The 21,496-nt window shown below is 35.5% G+C and overlaps 1 protein-coding gene across 1 annotated transcript in view; it reads left to right on the plus strand.

Annotated features, from left to right (window-relative positions):
• The window catches only part of SPAG6 (sperm associated antigen 6), a gene marked incomplete at its 3' end in the record, with an annotated part of 58,550 nt that overhangs the window by 33,037 nt on the left and 4,017 nt on the right, over nt 1–21,496 (plus strand). Inside the window, exons 5-8 of the mRNA XM_081300288.1 lie at nt 10,810–11,015; nt 11,869–12,042; nt 13,214–13,366; nt 15,791–15,982. Coding sequence (XP_081156414.1) covers nt 10,810–11,015; nt 11,869–12,042; nt 13,214–13,366; nt 15,791–15,982 — 725 coding nt within the window. The remainder of the gene's footprint in view (nt 1–10,809; nt 11,016–11,868; nt 12,043–13,213; nt 13,367–15,790; nt 15,983–21,496) is intronic.

Below are 21,496 nucleotides of genomic sequence, written 5' to 3' on the forward strand. Positions count from 1 at the left end.
CTCTCCAACACTCAACCTATGTGTGATCAATGGCTGACATTTGGTAGAGGAAAGTAAGTTAGAAATATGAATTTAGGAAAAAATGATGTGTGAAGGGGTTAAAAAATCACATGACATTTTTTCATAACAAGCAAATTCTCTATCCATGCTTTTCTCACTTCCACCTGCAATTGGAGATGTTACTCACTCAGCTTAAAATTTCAGCTAAAGTGAATCATTGTCACTTATGGATGCTGCCTCAGATGTGTTGGTGAAGAACCAAGATTTTTGTGGAAGCCAACCTCTGATGGTCCCCAAGATGCCTCCCTTCTATTATGCACGTCTCTGTGTGGTCCCCTCCTCCACCACACCAAAGAAATACAGCAGAACTGAGAGATGCCACTTCCAAGGTGTGGCTTTCATTTTCCCTTCTCCCTTTTGGATCACTCACAATGAGGTAAAACTTCTCAAGGCAAAGTGAACTCCTCCTAACCCTCCCCTCAGTGTGCTTAGGATCCTCAGATGACACCCTCATTGTAGCCTTGAGAAGTCCTGAGTCCAGACCATCCAGCTTAGTCACTTGCAGATTCCTAATCTACATACAGACACCATGAAGTAGTAAATGTTTGTTATTTAAAACTTCTGAGTTTGGTGTGATTTGTTATAAACAACAGATAACTAAACCAGTTGTAAATAGCTAGGTTAGACTAAAAACTGAACAAATTTCTTTGGAAATACTATTATTATCATCATCATCAATAGAACACTTAACCACTGAGCCACATCCCCAGCCCTTTATTAATATTTTATTTAGAGACAGGGTCTTGCTAAATTACTTAGGGCCTCTCTGTCATGAGCAGTTTCTATAGACTCAGTCTAAGGCATAGTTAGATTCAATCAAATCTATTTTATTAATGCTCATTACACTTCAGACACACATCCTAATGTTGTTATATTATTATTATTTAGATGTCGACGGACCTTTATTTTATTCGTTTCCTTATATGTGGTGCTGAGGATTGAACCCAGTGCCTCATACATGGCTAGGCAAGTGCTCTACCCCTGAGTTCCAGCCCCAGCCCTGGAAATGCTATTATTAAAATCATATTGGTATGTGACCAGTAAATAACAAGCTTTGACAAATTGCAGCACTAGGGGCTGGGATTGTGGCTCAGTGGCAAAGCGCTTGCCTTGAATATACGAGGCACTGGGTTTGATCCTCAGCACCACATAAAAATAAATAAATAAAGGTATTGTGTCCATCTACAACTAAAAAATATTTTTTTTAAAAAAAATTTGCAGCACTGTATTTGTTTTTATTGTCATTTTACTTAATCATGAAAATTTTGATTAAATGGGAGGTATTTTAGTCAGCTCTTTTGTTGCTTCGACATAAAGACCTGACAAGAACAATTACAGGAGGAAAAGTTTATTTGGGGAATCATGGTTTCAGAGGTCTTAGTCCATAGAAGGCCAGCTTCATTCCTTGGGGGCTGAGGAGGAGGCAGAGCATCATGGTGGAAGAGTGTGGAAGAGGAAAGCATCTCAGGATATTACACCAGGAAGCAGAGAGAAAGAGAACTCTCCTCACAACAAAATATATACCCAAAGGCATGCTCCCAGTGACCCACTTCCTCCAGTCCCCCCCTACCAGCCTGCAGTTACCACTCAGTTAATCCCTGTCAGGGACTTGATTCACTGATTAGATTAACCTGTTCATGTCACCTCTAAACCTTCTTGTATTGTCTTATCCGTGAGCTTTTGGTGACACCTAATATCTAAACAATAACAGATTACTGATTATTGTTAATATAAGATTGAAACCACAAGTGGTAGCCAACTTTTAAATGTATTGTTTTAGCTGCTTTCTTTTAAAAAAGTTTTAAAAATGATATTGTGTGGGATATTGTGTGGCATGGGATTGTGGGATATTGTGTGGCATGGTGGTGCATACATGTAATCCAGTGGTTTAGGAGGCTGGGGCAGAAGGATCGAAAGTTCAAAGCCAGCCTCAGCAAATTAATAACGCCCTAAACAACTAGTGAGACTCTGTATCAAAATTTAAAACATAACAAACAAATAGGCAGGGGATGTGACTCAGTGGTAAAAGCACCCCTCAGTTCAATCTGTGGTACCAAAAAAAAAAAAGATATTGTTGTATATTTTTATGACCAAATAAAAACCCCCAGCCCATCTTTATTTTTTTTAAGTTTTTTTTTTTTTAGAGAGAGAGAGAGAGAGAGAGAGAGAGAGAGAGAGAGAAAGAGAGAGAAAGAATTTTTATTTTTTTTTTAAGCTTTTGGCGGACACAGCATCTTTGTTTGTTTGAGGTGCTGAGGATGGAACCCTGGCCACAAGCATGCGAGGCAAGCGTGATACTGCTTGAGCCACACCCCCAGCCCCCCAGCCCATCTTTATTTTTTTTTTCTGTTCTTTTTTTTTTTATTGGATGTTCACAACATTACAAAGCTCATGACAAATCATATTTCATAGATTAGAATCAATTGGGTTATGAACTCCCATTTTTACCCCAAATACAGATTGCAGAATCACATCGGTTACACATCACATTTTTACATAATGCCATATTAGTGACTGTTGTATTCTGCTACCTTTCCTATCCTCTACTATCCCCCCTCTCCTCCCCTCCCATCTTCTCTCTACCCCATCTACTGTAATTCATTTCCCTCCATGTTTGTTATCCCCTTCCCCTCGTAAACTCTTATATGTTATTTTGTATAACTATGAGGGTCTCCCTCCATTTCCATGTGATTTCCCTTTTTTTTTCTCCCTTTCCCTCCCACCTCATGTCTCTGTTTAATGCTAATCTTTTCTTCCTGCTCATCCTCCCTGTTTTGTTCTTAGTTGCTCTCATTATATCAAAGAAGACATTTGGTATTTGTATTTTAGGGATTGGCTAGCTTCACTAAGCATAATCTGCTCTAGTGCCATCCATTTCCCTGCAAATTCCGTGATTTTTGTCATTTTTTAGTGCTGCGTAATACTCCATGGTGTATAAATGCCACATTTTTTTTATCCATTCATCTATTGAAGGGCCTCTGGGTTGATTCCACAGTCTAGCAATTGTGAATTGTGCTGCTATGAACATCGATGTGGCAGTATCCCTGTAGTGTGCTCTTTTAAGGTCTTCAGGAAACAGTCCGAGTAGGGCAATAGCTGGGTCAAATGGTGGTTCCATTCCCAGCTTTCCCAGGAATCTCCATACTGCTTTCCAAATTGGCCGCACCTGTTTGCAGTCCCACCAGCAGTGTACAAGAGTACCCTTTTCCCCACATCCTCACCAGCACTTGTTGTTGTTTGACTTCATCATGGCTGCCAATCTTACTGGGGTGAGGTGGTATCTTAGGGTGGTTTTGATTTGCATTTCCTTGACTGCTAGAGATGGTGAGCATTTTTTCATGTACTTGTTGATTGATTGTATGTCCTCCTCTGTGAAGTGTTTGTTCATGTCCTTGGCCCATTTGTTGATTGGGTTGTTTGTTTTCTTATTGTCTAATTTTTTGAGTTCTTTGTATACTCTGGATATTAGGGCTCTATCTGAAGTGTGAGGAGTAAAAATTTGTTCCCAGGTTGTAGGCTCCCTATTTACCTCTCTTATTGTTTCTCTTGCTGAGAAAAAACTTTTAAGTTTAAGAAAGTCCCATTTGTTGATTCTTGTTACTAACTCTTGTGCTATGGGTGTCCTATTAAGGAATTTGGAGCCCGTCCCCACAATCTGTAGATCGGAGCCAACTTTTTTTTCTATCAGATGGAGAGTCTCTGATTTGATATCTAGCTCCTTTATCCACTTTGAGTTGACTTTTGTGCGTGGCGAGAGGAGGGGATTCAGTTTCATTTTGTTGCATATGGATTTCCAGTTTTCCCAACACCATTTGTTGAAGATGCTATCCTTTCTCCATTGCATGTTTTTAGCTCCTTTATCAAATATAAGATAGTTGTAGCTTTGTGGATTAGTCTCTGTGTCCTCTATTCTGTACCATTGGTCCACCCGCCTGTTCTGGTACCAGTACCATGCTGTTTTTATTACTATTGCTCTGTAATATAGTTTGAAATCTGGTATCACTATACCAATGAAAACTACAGAACCCTAAAGAAAGAAATAGAAGAGGATCTTAGAAGATGGAAAAATATACCCTGTTCATGGATAGGCAGAACTAACATCATCAAAATGGCGATATTACCAAAAGTTCTCTATAGGTTCAATGCAATGCCAATCAAAATCCCAATGGCATTTCTTGTAGAAATAGATAAAGCAATCATGAAATTCATATGGAAAAATAAAAGACCCAGAATAGCAAAAACAATTCTAACCAGCCCATCTTTAAATGAAAATAGAGTCTTCTAATTGAAACAACTGACTGTGACTCTCTTATGCTTTTTAAATAAGAATATTCAAATACAAATTTTGCAGGGCTTAGAAACAGAATTAAAGGGAGTTTTTGAAAAAATAAATAAATAAAGCAAATACACACACACACACACAAAAGTTTAATGAATATTAAAAAAAGCCGTAAAGTTTAATGAATGTTAGGTTTCCAGAGCCTTTGATTTCTAATTTGATATTCTAGATACATAATTGTAATTCTTTTCTCATTTCTTTTTCCCCCAAAGTCTTGTGTTTTGAGTCCTTTTTATGAATTCTCAGAATCACTTAATTTTGCTCAAATCTGTATTATGAGTGGAAAAATTAATATCCATAGATGTTTAGGTAAATTCTTCCCCCGTACCTCCCGCCCCACTTTGCAGGCTAATTTTTAGGTTTTCATCAATTTCTTGGAATTCTTTCCTGGATTTTCTTATATAACTACTATGGTGATTCTTCCTTTATACCCCAGAGCACAACTTCAAGCATTAAAAGTAGAAAAAACCCCCAGCTTTCTATATCCAGAAAGTTTCCCACGGGTCAGTTAGGAAGGTATAAAATTTAAGACTGAGGTTGTGAAATGGTGAAATGGTGGTCCACAGATGGATGTGTTTCATTTGGTCTGCATTATGTTGCTCACATGGTATTCTTTAAAAAATAAAATTGTCAACACATAAAAGCTAGGCAATTTCACATTATAAAAAGGTCAGACAATAGTAGGCCTATATTCCTACCTGGTGTATGTTCCTGTGGGGCCAAAACAAAGGAACTGCTGCCGCTTGTAGATGGTGCCCTGACTTTTCCGCTTCACTGCTGCTCCCCCAGTTCCCCTATTGTTCCTGTCTCCTCTGGCTTCACTGTGGGCACCTGAGTTTACTGCTTCCGATTTAAACAGGTAACTAGAAATGACATAATTAAGAAGAGAGGTAAGCTCAGTGGTAGAGCACTTACCTACCATAGGAGGGGCTCTGGGTTTGATTCTCAGTATTGGAGAAAAAGAGAGGGAGTAGGGGCTGAGACCCTTTCAAGCACTGTTTAAACAAAATATCTTTTTCTTGATTTGCCTAGTTTTTTTTTCTTAATTTTTTTATTGGTGCATAATTTTTTACGTAATAGTAAGATTCATTAGGTAATGCCCAGGTAGGCTTGAAGCAGGCTCCATTACCTGGCGAGGGTAAAGGCCACTTGCCCTGCACAGCTTTTGTGAGTGTGCTAGATGAGTACCCCCGTGGCTCCAGGCTGGGGGAGCAAGCTCAACCCAGGGGCGACGGGTGGCTCCCCACACTTTTCCATTTTAGTCAGCATAGAAGTTAGTTCTAATGTACCATTCATCTAGCACTGGACACTTCTGATTTTTTGAAAGCTCTTCATCTTAAAAGTTCTTTATTTTATCTATGTTCTTTTTGTTGTACAGTTGTATTAAGGGTTTTTAAAAAATTATTCTAAGGTGAATATTTTGATCCACTTAATTTGTAACACTTCACATCTGTTAGTGAGAGATCATTGCAAATCCAGATGTTATGTAGTTAGGAAACAAACAAGCAAACCAGAAAAGCCAGGTCCCAAGAACAGCACAGAATCAAATTATTAAGAAAATGCAACAAAGAGGAATGAAGGGAAGGGAGAGGGATAGGAATAGGAAAGACAGTGGAATGAATCGGACATAACTTTCCTATGTACATATAAGAATACACCACAGTGAATCTCAACATCATGTACATCCACAAGATTTGGATCCTAATTAGAATAAGATATATTCCATGCTTTTGTGTGTGTGTATTCGCATATATATATATATATATATATAATATATATATCAAAATAGATGCTACTCTTCTGTAAAACTAAAAAGAACAACAACAACAGCAACACACACACACACACACAAAACACCCAATGGGGGGGGAGGGGAGAAAATGCAATTGTGTAAGAGCAAGTACTTTTCACCCCAAAGTTCCACATGTTACTGTTACTCAAAAAGTTGCATGCACATAAGCCTGATAGTGTTGCTAGAAAGAATTATGGGAAAACCTGAGAGGGGCAGAGAAGTATGGGGACATCTCCCCTGCTCTCTCTGTTCCTTCACTCAAAATGAGCTATTCATGAAGTCAAATAAAACAAGTTACTCCTTTACAAAGACAGCTTATCATCAAATTCTGGGACCTATATACATTCAATTGCCTACATGTGTGCAATAAATAGCTTTGGTATTTGTGAATAAGGAAAGTACTATTGGATTATTCTGGCAATTTGCAGTCTAAAAAATGGTCAAAAATAAATAACCCCAAACGTTTGAAAAATGTAACATTTTAACTTAAATGTAATAAGGGCATGAATAAAGGCAGCAGCTGAAGTGTGAAAATATAAATGAATATTTCTTGTGCACAATAGTAACTCTTCAAATAATAATTACATCTCTTTCCTAGTATTTAAAGGAGACACATATCTCACCATTTTTAAAATACTTTCTGCTTTATTGAGAAATAAGCTAAAAATTTTGTGTCTGTTTATCCTTTATAATAATTATGTTAATAGAGTTAGTCCCAATGGTAGCTGTAAGTATAGATAGAAGATATGTTTATATTTCATCATTATTTTTAGTTCTGGGAGTCAATCCCAGGGCCTTGCACATGCTAGGCAAGTGCTCTACTACTGAGCAATATACCCAGAACTTTTTATTTTTTAACAAATAACCATATTGAAAATTTGGCAAATAGGAAAGAAAAATATATTACTAATAATACTACTGATCCATTATAAATATTATTGGTATGTTGGTATGATTTGTTATGTAGCTTTTTTCTTTGCAAGTTTAAAGTTATGACCACCTTCTTTTCATCTTGCTTGCCATCTAACAGTATAAGATTGTCACATTATTGCATATTAGAAGATGTATTTTTTAAAAATTAATTTTGAAGATTCATTTAAAATTCACAATGAGACTAAGATATTTTCAGATACTGAAGATAAACTTCTTGGCTTTCAGATGGTTTTTGGTCAATCTGTTTTGAGCCTCTAAGTCTGTACATATCAACCTTTGATTTCATAAGTATGGTATCAAATGAACTTCCAAAAAATTATTTCCAAACTGGAGTTTAAAATAATCTCCCTAAGATTTCTCCTATGGGAAATAACTTTTAGATATTCAGAATTTTTTGCTTTGCTCCCTACTTTTTTCTTTTAAAGTAGAAAAGTATAGGAAAAACAAAAATGAGAGCAGGGGATAAGTTGGGAAACACTTCCTGAAATCATATCCCTGTGTACATTTCTCCTGAACACTCCACAGATTTGACTTCTGGCTCTGCTCCTCATTGGTGAGTTCAGTTGCCCTGAGCAGGCTCTTCTAGAACAGAACAGTGTTTTACTCTGTTCTGTTTTCCCCAAATCTAACCAAGTTTCCAGCATATAGTAAGCACTTAACATTTGATGAGTGAAGGAAAATAGGAAAACATATACATATCAGAGAGGAAAGAATTATATCAGGATGTTTTCAGCTGTAAGTTACTGAACAGCAACTACAAGTGGCTTAAACAAAAAGGACATTTTTTATTTTACATGACACAAAGTTCAGATTCAGGGCAGTTGTGAGGTTGGTTAGCAGCTGAACGGTGTTGTACAGGACCCAGATGTTTTTCATTTTTGTACTAAGCCATTCTCAGCATATTGGTGATTTCTTCTGTTATAGTTGTAAGATGGATGTAGGAGTTCCAGATGTCATTTGCAGACCATGAGCATGTCCAACAAAGAAGAGGCAGTATTTTCTCCTGTGAATCTCAAGTTTATTACAAGGAAAAAAACTTTTTACAGATGCTTCCAGCTGACTTCCACTCAGGTCCCTTTGGCCAGGATGACTTCACCAGCCCATGCCCTGACTGACAAAGGCTATTTGATAGACACCAATAGTGACTAGTACTGAAATGCCAGAGGAAGCAATAATAGGGAAAAGGAGAAAGATGTGCCATAGAGGAAAAGGTGGTGATAGAGGCAAGATGAAATCGCCTGTAGTATACCTAACACATAGTGTGATATGATTTAGGCCAATTTCATGCTTATCTATATCAGTGTGTATGTGTATACACACACACACACACACACACAAACACACACACACACACACACACATACATACATACTATCTCAGAATAACATTATTTTAAAGGAACAAGTATACCATTCAACAGCAGATCCCAACTTTGGATATGTACAGAATAGGAAATTGCATATACAAAATTGCTGAAACTAGGTTGGGGATATATAGCTCAGCTGGTAGAGTGCTTGCCTTTCATGCACAAAGCCCTGGGTTCAAATCCCAGCAACACACACACACACTGCTGAAACCAATCTAGGGTCTTGGAAACTTCATTACCTTCATGGCAAATTTTCATCTAGGGCCATCCCTAGCCTTCCCCACATTGAACATCACTACTCAAGAAAGAACAGAAAATTGCTTAGGATGGAATTGGGTAACAATTTAGGAGAACAGTTTGCTTCACTATTAGCATTACAGTATTCAAGAAAAGGGGGAGATGGCAATTTAGCAGTCACTTCAGGGAAAAGATCAAAGGCATGGAAATTATAAAGATAATAGATGTGTTTAAAAAGAACCTTGAGATTTGATTAATAGCACTTTTAAATAGTTGTGGTTTATTGCATATTCTTGTATGAACTATTAGAAACTATAAAAATGAAAATATATGAGTAGATGAATTATTCTTGTACTTTTTTGATACAAATATTCAGCCCATTATATTCTAGCATAGGTACATATAAAGTTGATATTACCATACAACATCTGTATAATTTGGATTGAATTGAATTCTTAAGGCCCATGTTAAAAATTAACAGCAAATATGAGTATTGTATTTAGATATTACATATACTTTATATTTTCTTCCTTCACTTGTGTGGGAGGGTGATGTGAGGTACAGGAGGGAAACATCGATCATCTGTTTAACCTGCTGTCTTGATTGCAGTGGTATACCAGAGATTACTTCTGAGGAACCTGTTACATAGCTGTTACACAAGATTGTAACAGTTTTTCTGCTCTTGTCTTCTTTAAAAAATAAAATAAAATAAAACAAGTTAAAACAAAACAAAAAACATTTCCTCTTCTCTCTGGTTCTTGAAATTACATATGAACTTCCCACTGCATACCATATTTCACACTGGATTTTAAAAATGGAAACATATTTGCTAATGAATGTAGTGTTAATTTGCAGAAGTGTATTGTTGGCACCCAGAGTTGAATGAGCTTGGCACCTAATAACCTTTCATTAATACCTGTTTAATGAAAGAATGAATAAGCTGTTTATTCGGTATTGAAATCATTATGATAATTTAAGGAAAACAAGTTTTGGACACTAACCTGTATTTGCTAACATTATTTTCTTTTTGAAAATACGATAGTACCAATCTTTTGAAAAATTAAGCACTACATTCTCTTCAAATGAAAGACTTTAAGTTATATGCCAAGTAGCTATTTTAGCTTGACAAGACATTTATTTATGGTTAGGGCATTACAAATCTGAGAAATAAAAGCATAATTTGAAAGGAAGAGTTTATAGAAATGAGTATAGGTGATTCAGTAAGAGACTATGAATGCAATGAGAGTAGAATCTGTAACTATGTATGGTGCTTTATGCTTCTCAAAAGACATTCTTTATATACATATTATATGGGTCGGCCTTCCTGTCTCCCATTCTTTATAATTAAAAATGTATTATTTTTATAGCTGTTATCCTTGGACACACAAGTAAATCAACATGTATATTCAAAAGCTATTTACTGGTATGTAACATAGTTAATGTTTGGATAAAGGAATAATTTCATCTTAACATTTGTATTTTAAAAAAGTATGTGGATCAGTTGTAAATCTAGTTTTTGAAAGTGTTTTTAATGCACAATGAAAACACAGCTTTTTATTTTGTATAAAGTGTTTAAAAAATCTTTTAAAAGTATTACAAGATGAAAGGAATTTAAAAATCGACATTATTGGCACAAGATTCATGTTAATGTTTACTCACGTAAATAGCACAAAATACTGCCTAATTAGTGTGGTTGGTAAATTTTTGGTACTTTAATTTTCTCTGTTATTGTAAACCATGCATAAAATGCTTGCCTATTGAGAAGTGCAGAATTGTCAGAGCTTAAACAGCTGACATCTGCTTACTCTCTTAAAAAAAAAAAAAAGAATAACAAGCCATTTCAGCCTAATCTACCTCAAATGTGTTCATGTAAATGGAGGTCCATCTATTGACCTGTGTTCTTTTCAGCTCAGGATTGGTCCACATGGTTTATGAAACCAGGAAAGCTGATTTGAAATGCAGATGTCGAGAGAGTGAAGTCCACCCTCCCCTTTTTTCTTTGCTGTATCTGTCAGGGTGAAAAATGGCTTGCACAAGGGTCAGTCACCCATACTCACTTAATTACTTTTCTTGGACCCACAGAACTGTCACAAGCTGTGGTGGATGCAGGAGCTGTTCCTCTTTTAGTACTCTGTATCCAGGAGCCAGAAATTGCTTTGAAAAGGATTGCTGCTTCAACCCTCAGTGATATTTCAAAGCATTCTCCGGAGTTAGCACAGACAGTAGTGGACGCAGGAGCGATTGCTCACTTAGCCCAGATGATCCTCAGCCCTGATGCTAAATTAAAGGTATTTATAAAAAAGCCAAGAGACAAACCAGATTTCTAACAATCTAAAAAAAGAAAAAAAGGAAATGTGCACAGTTTAATATTCTACAGCTAAAAATAATTAGTAAATTATCATTGAAAACAGACATGAATATACTTATTATTCTATGGTCCGTTAATATGTGAAAAAATGATATAAAGATTAGAAAATAAACAAGTGATTGGGAAAACTCGCCGCAATATTTAAAATTAGAAGTAGCATTGAGGTTAACATTAACCATTAAAAGAAAGAGTCAAATCTCAGGGTTGAATGGGACCTAAAGGTTTTCTAGCCTACCATCATAATATTAAAGTTTCTTTTGAAAATGGTCATATTTATGTTAATCTTCTTTGCAGCTTTCCAAAATCATATTTTGAGTTAATATTCACCAAATTTTACTTTTGTATTCTCATATTTATACTCTATAAAAATTTTAAAATTATTAATGTTAATAAGCAACAGAAAGTTCTTTGAAATGGTATCAAATCATAACAAAAATGTTAGTTCTGCAACCATCTTTGTACTAAATTATTACGTGTCATAAATTTACCATTTATACTTAAGAAATGATCTTCATCAAAAAGTCATATTCTTTCATAATCTATAAAAGGTAGAATTTTAAATTAGAGAACAAATTTAGAAATTAGGGAATTAAAAAATGAATATAAGACTAGGATGTAAAAGTCTCAAAATTCAGAAACCTTAGGTCATATTATTTAATTTTTTTCTTTTTTATAATGGAATTTGAATATTTAGCTATTTAAATTACATCTGAACTCTGTAGTGGACTAGGTGATTCTATGTAATGTTTTTGTTATTTGTTTTTGTTTAACAGCGTCAGATCCTTTCAGCTCTCAGCCAGATTGCAAAACATTCTGTAGATCTGGCAGAAATGGTTGTTGAAGCAGAGATTTTTCCAGTTGTACTTACCTGTCTGAAGGACAAAGATGACTATGTGAAGAAAAATGCTTCTACTTTAATTAGAGAGATTGCAAAACATACACCAGAGGTGAAAAAAAGTTTGGTTTCTTTAAAAAAAAAAAACCCTTCAAGATACAATAATACGTAATTTTATTTTTCAAATGAAACAGTTTATTTATGGGCCTGAGGGTTGTGCCACGGGATCTAGTTAGATCAGGGTTTTTCAGCTCAGCACTATTGACAGTTTGGACTAGGTGAGTCTTTGTTGTGGTAAGCTTTGCTATACATTGTAGAATGGGCTCTGCCCACTGGATGCCAGCAACACACCTCCCCCGAAGCAGTGACAATCAAAATTGTCTCCATAGGTTGCAAAATGTCCTCCAGGGGACAGAATTGCCCCCATCTGAGAACCACTGGATCATAATAATGGAGTTTGAGTTGAAATTTCAGTTTTTAATCATTTCCAGCTTCCCATTTCTTGATTGTGGGGACTGTGGACTACTGTCACCCTTATCATCTTACGTCAGCTGGGAGTAGTCAGAATAGTATACCTCTAGGTTGGGATAGACCACAAAGGTCCACTGATCTAACATGACCACTCTATCAGCTGCTCTCACATGATCATTTCCTGATCTGAGTTCTTAGATGTGAAAGAATTAGAGACAAAGCAAGCTGTGTTGATTCTGAAGCTGTATCTTCTTTTCTGTATATATTTTGACTAATCAAAATTCACATTAAAGTCTCATTTCTTATTTCATCTAACATCTTTATTTGGTTTTGGTTAATATTTTTTAAAAATGAAAGAGCATGCAGCTCCTAATCATTGTTAGCAAAGGAGGGATAATTAGGTTAGCATATTTCAAGACTGACATTGTCTTTCAGCATTCAGTGATTAATCTGCTTCATACTCACACATTGTGATTGGGGTTTCAGTAGTTAGCTAGTTATGAACTAGCCCTAGGCTTAGTGTCTAGGTGAGGAATTTTGACATCCATTATAATAGGGATAAAAGTTGTGCCATCAATGCATGAAAAATTAAACGGAGGAGTAAAGACTCTCACAGTGAGTATATTTGTGTGTTTGAATTAACAAGGCTATTATATTTGTGTATTTATTTACTAAATACCATAGTTTCTCTAAATGATATTTCAGTTTTACTAGTTGTTCTAGGTTCTAAATAAAGTGTGGCTACGCTAATATTTAAAGATGATCATATGCTTTCCAGCCCCGATTGTCTAGCTCTTGTTCTTTTCTTCCAGCTTGCACAGCTGATAGTTAACGCGGGAGGAGTAGCTGCTGTGATTGATTGTGTTGGGTCCTGCAAGGGAAATATAAGGCTGCCTGGCATCATGATGCTCGGTTATGTGGCAGCTCATTCTGAAAATCTAGCAATGGCAGTGATCATTTCCAAGGTTGGTTCGTTCTTCATTTCTCCTTGTTATTACAGTAAGATACTCTAAGACAGAACTATACAGATTGAGACTCTTCCACAGAATATAAAACATAACTGGTCAGAGCAAAAGAATTATCTGAAAAAATTTTCAGTTGTTTCAATGTGTTTTTCTGTGCTTATGTTTCCTAAAGCAATCCTTGATGAAAGATTTAGGTCATAGGAAATTTCAACTTTTAATCAAGAGTTTCATTTCCACTGTTCCGAGTATTACTATTTTCTGTATTTAAATATTACAACAATATCTTACAGAATCGTGCATATTTACAAACATGTGAAGCATAACTTGGTTAAAAACTAATATGAATTATATGACAAGTAGTCACTTTCACTGTTCTGAGGTCTACACATCCCTTCCTCCCTTTCCTGTCATTTGGAAGGAGATATGGCAATGACTAGGATACCTTTTTAAATTCATTTTCACTGAACTTTCATAAACTCATTTCTCAAACTAGGCCATCATAGCATAGGTCAGACAGCAGTGCTCCTTGTTTCCTAGGGATTTTGCCTTATCTCGGTTTACAACTTTCTATGGACCCACCATAGGTGCAGCCCTGGTACATAGTAGGTGCTCACGAAATATGTTGATGAATAAATATTGATCTGAAGAACGCTTCAAAGGCTCTGTGTGCTTAAAGTGTGTGTGGCGACCCTCTAGGGTGTGGGTTTCTTATCAGCGTAGAAAACGTGCTGCTGTATGTTAAACAGAAACGTGGATTTTTTTTTTTTATCCCTTGCTAATCCTCAGAATAAAAAGGAGACTCGGATCTTTATTTTCTACCTATTTCATGATGATTCTTTGCTTCACTCCCTTTCATCCTGTTCTTTTTCTTTTGTTCTTCTATTACCACAGGCTGTGACAGAGACTAGAGTAGTAGTGGTGCTTTCGGAAGAGTCACAGTAAGAATGTTACTGGGTTTTTTTGATCCTCCGTTCTTTTGTGGAAAGTCAGAAAGCTCCCGCCTAGGAGGAAGGATGAAGGCCGCAGCAGCTGCCTGTGCTGCCTCCCCGCTCTCGCCAGCCGACCAGGAGGCTCTCCCCTTTGGTCTAGGGCTGCCGCTGGCCTCTCCCACCTGGTTTTGTTTTTCAGTTAGTTAAGATCAAGGTGGCGGCAGCAGAGGCACACCACCCAGTAGTGCAGCTTTCTCGTCTTTTCCCGGTGTAGTTCTTCAGGGACTATTAATAACGCCCTACATTTAAATAACGCTTTATAATTTTTTGAAGCACATTCATGTTCCTTATCTCACTTGTTATTCGTAACAATCGAGGCCAGTAAGGCAGAGCTTGGGGGTCAGGTGGAGGCCCGGCTGCTTTTCTCCTGAATCTTCAGTCTCCTTCTATCACAGAAGGACAGGCTTTCTGCAGTCACTTCACTCTGTAGACAGGTCTGACCTTTTGTATTGGCAGCCATGCATTTTTAGTTGTAGGAAGGAGCAAATGAAGAAACATGGCAGTTCTCTTTAGGAAATTGGTCTTAATAACGGAGTTAAAAGATGGAAGAGAAAAAGTACATATGATGATTTGGGCCTTCACTATGGTGATAACCATGTGAATACTGCTTTTTTTTTTTTTTTTTGGTACTAAATTTGAGGTGATTACTATAGTCTCAAATTAGTTAGAAAATTTTCCCTGTGCAGAATCTGGAATTAGAATTTGATTGGGGTTATTTGATTTTTTTCTTGGTTATATGGATTGTGATGTGGCTCTTTAGTTAATTGTATCTTTATTATTTAGATGAAATTGAAGCCTAAGATGTAAACTGTGAGCATATGCTATCTGTGTGACAAAAATAATCATTTCTACTCTGACATTCAGTCATGTTAAAATGAGCAAAACTATAATTTAAAAGTTGACCAAAATTAATGGAAAATTATTTATATTCTATTTCAGGAAATATATTAGTGGATATATTTCATTTAAAGTTATCTAGTTAGGCTTCTTATACATTTCATTTTGAGTCTGTAGTATTTATTCTGTTCTCAGATGTATTTTACTTGGCAAGAATATACTTTCTTTAAAGATTCTAAATTAACAAAGGAAAATAAAACATTTTAAGATCCTAAACATTTTTAATTTGTCACAGTGGAATCTGGTTTTGCCTAGTCTGTGACATCTGTTGTTTGGTTAAATGTCCCTCTATTTGGGGGGTAAAAGCTAGTAGAGATATTCGTAGTTAAGTTGGATTGTTACAGATAATTAAGGTAATTTAGTTCTAGTGATTTTATTGACTTAAGAAATGACAGCCCCTGTGATGTGCTCATTTATTGAACCATTTAGGAAAAAAGGATCAAGGCTGAAATGATTTCTTCTAATGTTTGAAAGACACAGAAGACTCTTTAATCCTGCTCTAGATTTATAACACTTGCTCTTTTGATCACCGCTGCAGGGTGTACCCCAGTTGTCAGTCTGCCTGTCAGAAGAACCAGAAGATCATATTAAGGCTGCTGCTGCTTGGGCCTTAGGACAGATTGGGAGACACACTCCCGAACATGCACGAGCTGTCGCCGTCACAAATATTTTGCCAGTTCTGCTTTCTTTGTACATGTCACCCGAGAGTTCTGAGGATCTACAAGTGAAAGTAAGTGCTTTATTCTTAAGGGTTTTATGACTATTTGTTAGATTTTTTACTCATATAAAAAGATCCATAATTGTAATTTTCATTATGGAAAATATTGCTTTTATGAGCCAAGAAATATAAATTTAGCTGAGCATGGTGGCTGACACGACTCGGGAGGCTGAAGTAGAAGGATAGCAAGTTCAAGGATAGTCTAGGTAACTTAGTGAGACCCTGTCTCATTAAAATAAATAAATAAATAAAAGAAAGATACACGAATTTATCAGAAGAATTGAGGTTCCTCTTTTTTCAGAAACAGGTTACCCTTGTCTCTGTAAATCAGTGATATATTTAAAGAAATCTGGGCCTAAAGTTATAAAATGAGTGGTTGGTTATTGCCTTCTACTTTCCTGTTCACTTTCCTATAAAATAGGAATTAAAGAATAATAGGATTTTTGAGTTGGAATTTGCTGGAAAGTTCTTTGGTCTTTTTACATTAAAAAAAAAAAAAATGAGTCCAAAATAATTTAAGGTGCTTTTCAAGGGTATAAGGCAACTCATTGGAAAGCATCCCTGAAGTTATATATTTTATCCCTCTTAACTTCAAGTCTGCCTGATTTTTAAATTCCATGTCTTATATATTTGTTCCTTTAAAAGAATCCATAAAATTCACCAAATCATTTTTATTTTTTTATGTTTATTTTGGCACTAGGAATTGAACCCAGGAGTGCTTTTACCACTGAGCTACATTTCCAGCCCTTTTTATTTTTTTATTTTGAGACGGGTTCTCCCTAAATTGTTTAGGGCCTCACTAAGTTGCTGAGACTGGCCTTGAACTTGCAATCCTCCTGCCTTTGCCTCCCAAGTCACTGGGATTATAGGGGTGTACCACGGCTCACTTAATCATTTTTAAATAGGCAAGTTTAATAAAAAATATTACTAGCTTCTAAGTGATATGCAAAACTTGAATATAAAGTAGGATGGGTTGTTTAATAATTTTACACTGTCAAAGAAAAAATATTTTCCAATGTACTTCCTCTTAGGAAAACATGAAACTTGTGTGTGTATATGTTACTAGGGATTAAATCCAGAACCTTATATAGCCAAGGTAAGCACTCTATCACTGAGCTACTTGCCCAGTTAAAATAGGTAACTTTTTGAAAACAGCTTGTGGAATTGACTTGGATTGAGGGATTTCATAGAAAAGGAAATTTAAAACAAAATTAAGGGGCTAGGGATGAAGCTTAGCAAACATTTAAATTTTAGTTAAAACAGTAGATTAACGCAGGGCGTGGTGGTGCACAACTGTATAACTGTAATCCCAGTAGCTCAGGAGGCTGAGACAGGAGGATCACGAGTTCAAAGCTAGCCTCATCAACTTCAAGGTACTAAACAACTCAGTGAGACCCCATCTCTAAATAAAATATAAAAAATAGGGCTGGGGTTGTGGCTCAGTGGTTGAATGCCTCTGAGATCAATCCCTGGTACCAAACAAAAACAAAAACAAACAAACCCCCAAATAAATTAACAAATAGGAAAACATATTTACTAAAACATAACTTTAGATGGTATAATGAGGCAGGAAAATAACTTAAAACTACATAGGTTAGGGACTCAAAGTTACGTATAATGAATCAGTTATTTGACTTACAAGGTTTACAAAAGTGAATTTATGTTCATTTGGTGATGTTTGAATGTTATTTCTCCACAAATACACTGAAGGAAGTTGACTTCCAAGATTAACATTTTTTTTTCAATTTGTAAAAGACTTTTTAGATCAAAGCAATGATTTAATAGATGTAGGGCTTCCTTCACATGACCCCAACGTTGAAACAATATTGGCAGTGCTTGTAAAGAGAGAAAGATTGTGTTCTCTAAGGTCTATTCTAGTTCAACAGGTCTCTGATTCTTTGAATTTCTGATAAGAAGCCACAACTCCATTTCCAGTTTTGATTTGTCTATGCACACACGCACACACCTTTCTCCAGGTGTTTGTATACATATATAATTTCAATCTATGTATGTCATCCTCTTTTGACCTCATATTTCTTAACCCATTATCATCAATTTTTCTTCTCTTTTTTTCTCCTCTCCTCCCCAACTTCTTGTACTTCTTTTCTTTCCTCAGTTCTCATCACTTCTCATTCTCCTTCCCTTATTTCCAGTGATCCAGTGTCTCTTGACCTCCTCTGCAGGCATAAACTGGGCCTAGTAAAAGTAACTGTGTTCAATTTAGAGATTATTAATAGATAAATTATTAATATTTTAAAAATAATTTCTATTCTTTCAGATTCCTGCATTTAACAACTTTTGTTTTAAGTTTTGGAAATAAGATGAAAGAATACATATAGGAGAACATGAATGATTAATGGTGGAGTTAATAGTAATTATAGCTTGAGAAACCCTTGTAAATAGTCACTCTACCTATTAAGTTTATATAGCTTATTTTTAAAGATTATTATGTAAATATCACTGGAATAAAATGAATTTGAAAACTTCACTTTTTAAAGCAAGATAACCTTTATCATGTTTTAGTTTATCAAAGGTGGCTTTAATAGGTTAACCTAATACTACAGTTCCTTCTGCTTTTATGTGACACAGAATTTACTTTTAGGAAATCTGGGTACTAAATTAAAAAGTGGATCTTTATAAGGCATTATCCTGTTAGCAATCTTCCCAAGACTTGAAGTTCATCTGAATATTTTCTTATTGTAGGGACTTAATCATTCCTTTTCTTTCCCAAGTTCTCTTGAATTGTACTAGTAGTTGTTTTAGTGGCATAAGAATGAAGTCCATTCAAGCCTGTTTGATTTGACCCTCTCCCACTAGGGAAAAGTGTATCTAAGAACACCAGAAACTGTCTAGTGGCATTTCTCATTTGTTAATCTGTGGCAGCTTTCAAATTACAAGGCCATGTTGAAGTTCATTTTGTCCCAAAGGCATGTCAGCTTCTGTAAGCATTCTCTAATTGGTTCCATTCCCGCAGAACCAATGAGCAGCCTCATAGAATTTCTCTCATGTTGTCACTTAGCCTTATTATTTGCCTGCTCTTATGTTATTCCAAATACCTTAATCAAAGCAACTTCCAAATACCTTAATCAAAGCAACACAAAACAAAAAAATGTTTGATCTAATAAGCTGATCTGTATTTATTGTGAAAACATTTAGGCATTTGCATTTTCATTTGTTTTAATTTAGAGGCATCATTGAACTGTTCCATTTTTAGCGTGTGGCATTTGAATCAGTTTATTCTATTTAGTTATAAAATTATGTCTAATATATTTGATGTAGCTATTGTGTTTTTGTGTTCGTGGTTATTCTATCCTCACTTTTAAATTTTTTGCATGGTGTTGGGGATTTAATCCAGGGCTCCTGCAAGCAAGGCAAGCTATTCCACCACTGAACCCTGTACCCCAGGCCCACTTTACATTTAGCAGCTTTATTGAGATACAATTCACATACCATACAATTTACCTAATTAGAGTATAAAATATAATGATTTATAATATACTTACAAGATTGTGAAACCATCACCATAAACTAATTTTAGAACATTTTTATTCCCCACCAAAGAAATGTTGGGCCCTTAGCAGTCACTCCACATTCCTTCTGCATAGGCCTAGGCAACCATTAAAATTTACTTTCAGTATCTGTGGATTTTTGTTGTCTGGACATTTAATTTAAATGGAATTATATAACATATATAGCCTTTTGTGTCTAAGTTTTTTACTATGTAGTGTAAGTTTTAAGATTCTTCTGTATTATAGCATATATTAGTATTTTCCTTTTTATTTCCAAGTAATATTACATTGTATTAATGTACCATATTTTGTTTATCCATTTATCCATTGATGGGCGTTGGATTATTTCTACTCTTTAACTATTATGAATTGGCTGCTGTGAATATTATTGTACAAGTTTTTGTGTGGATGTATTTTCATTTCTCTTGGGAATATACCTCTTGGGTCATGGGTAATTTCAATATTTTGAGGAACTGCCAAACTCTTCCAATTTAACCATACCATTTAATATTCCCACCACAAATATAAGAGGATTCCAATTTTTCCATATTACTGCTAGCTCTTATTATCCTTGTTTTTGATTATAGCCTTCCTAAGTGGGTGTGGTTTGGTGTATTGCATTGCAGTTTGATTTGTATTTGCTTAATGTTTAATGATGCTGGAAATCTTTTCATATACTTTTTGGCCATTTGTATGTTTTCTTTGCAGAATTATCTATTTACACCTTTGCCCAGATAACAATAAGTATTGACTGCCATGTGGAGAAACTTGAACCCTCTTACATTGCTAGTAGGAATATAAAATGTTGTGGTTATATTGAAAAAAAGTTTAGTAGTTTCCCAAAATATTAAACATAAACATGCCATCATTACCCAACAAGTTCTGTCTTAGATATCTATCCAAGAGAAATGAAAATATTTGTATATATAAAGACTTGCATATAAATTTTTGTAGCATCATTATCATAATAGCCAAAAGTTGATATAGCCCACATGTCCATCAACTAGTGAATGGATGACCAAAATGTCATAAATCCATATGATAGAATCCTATTTGATGATAAAAAAACAAAGTACTGATACATGCTACAACATAGATAGAAACTCACAAACATTGTACATGGTGAAATATTCCAAGCACAAAAGTTTACACATTGCATGATTTAATTAATATGAATTGTCCAGACAGCCAAATTTATATAGACAGAAAGTAGATTAGGTAGTAGCTGCCTGAAGGTGGTGGGGCTAAAGGGAGGCGGGAATGAGGAGTGACTACAAATGGGCCTAAGACTCTTTTTTGGGATAATGAAATGTTCTAAAATTAGATTGTAGAGATGGTCACATGATTCTGCAGATTTATAAAGTTCATTGAATTGTGTATTTAAAAACCAGTGAATTTATTATATATAAATTGTATCTTGGTAAAGTTAAAGATCTTAAACTCAGAAATAGACATGTAAACAAAATCTTAATTAACTGATATTTCTTTCATGTTGAATAAATAGCTGATTATAAATCATGACACACATTCCTACCTGTAAGAATATAGCTATAAGTTGAGTTTATTTCTTCCAGATGAAGGATAGTAATGTTCAGTGAATTTCTAGTGTCCTTAGACTCTTTTCAAGAGTTCTTGATTAATAATTCCACAGTACATCATCAATTTGGAACTATTAGAATTAGAGAAAGGTGAGCTGGGGATATATCTCAGTTGGTAGAGTGCTTGCCTCGCATGCACAAGGCCCTGAGTTCAATCCCCAGCACCACACACACACACACACACACACACACACACACACACAGAATTAGAGAAAGGCAGAAAGGCTGTCTGTGTAGTTTAATGGATGTGATCTCCGCTCTACAGTTACTAGGCTTTGTCACCAGTAGCAGGTAAGTTAAACTTGTTGGCCTGTGAAGGTCACCATGATCTTAAAATGGTCACAAAGAAACAGTATAACCAGGTATATTGGGAATTGAGAGTTCAATTCCAACTTATACTAGAAGTAAGGAAGGGGCTG

Source organism: Spermophilus citellus (assembly GCF_964194105.1).
Source record: "Spermophilus citellus genome assembly, chromosome: 6".
In the NCBI taxonomy this organism is placed as follows: domain Eukaryota; kingdom Metazoa; phylum Chordata; class Mammalia; order Rodentia; family Sciuridae; genus Spermophilus; species Spermophilus citellus.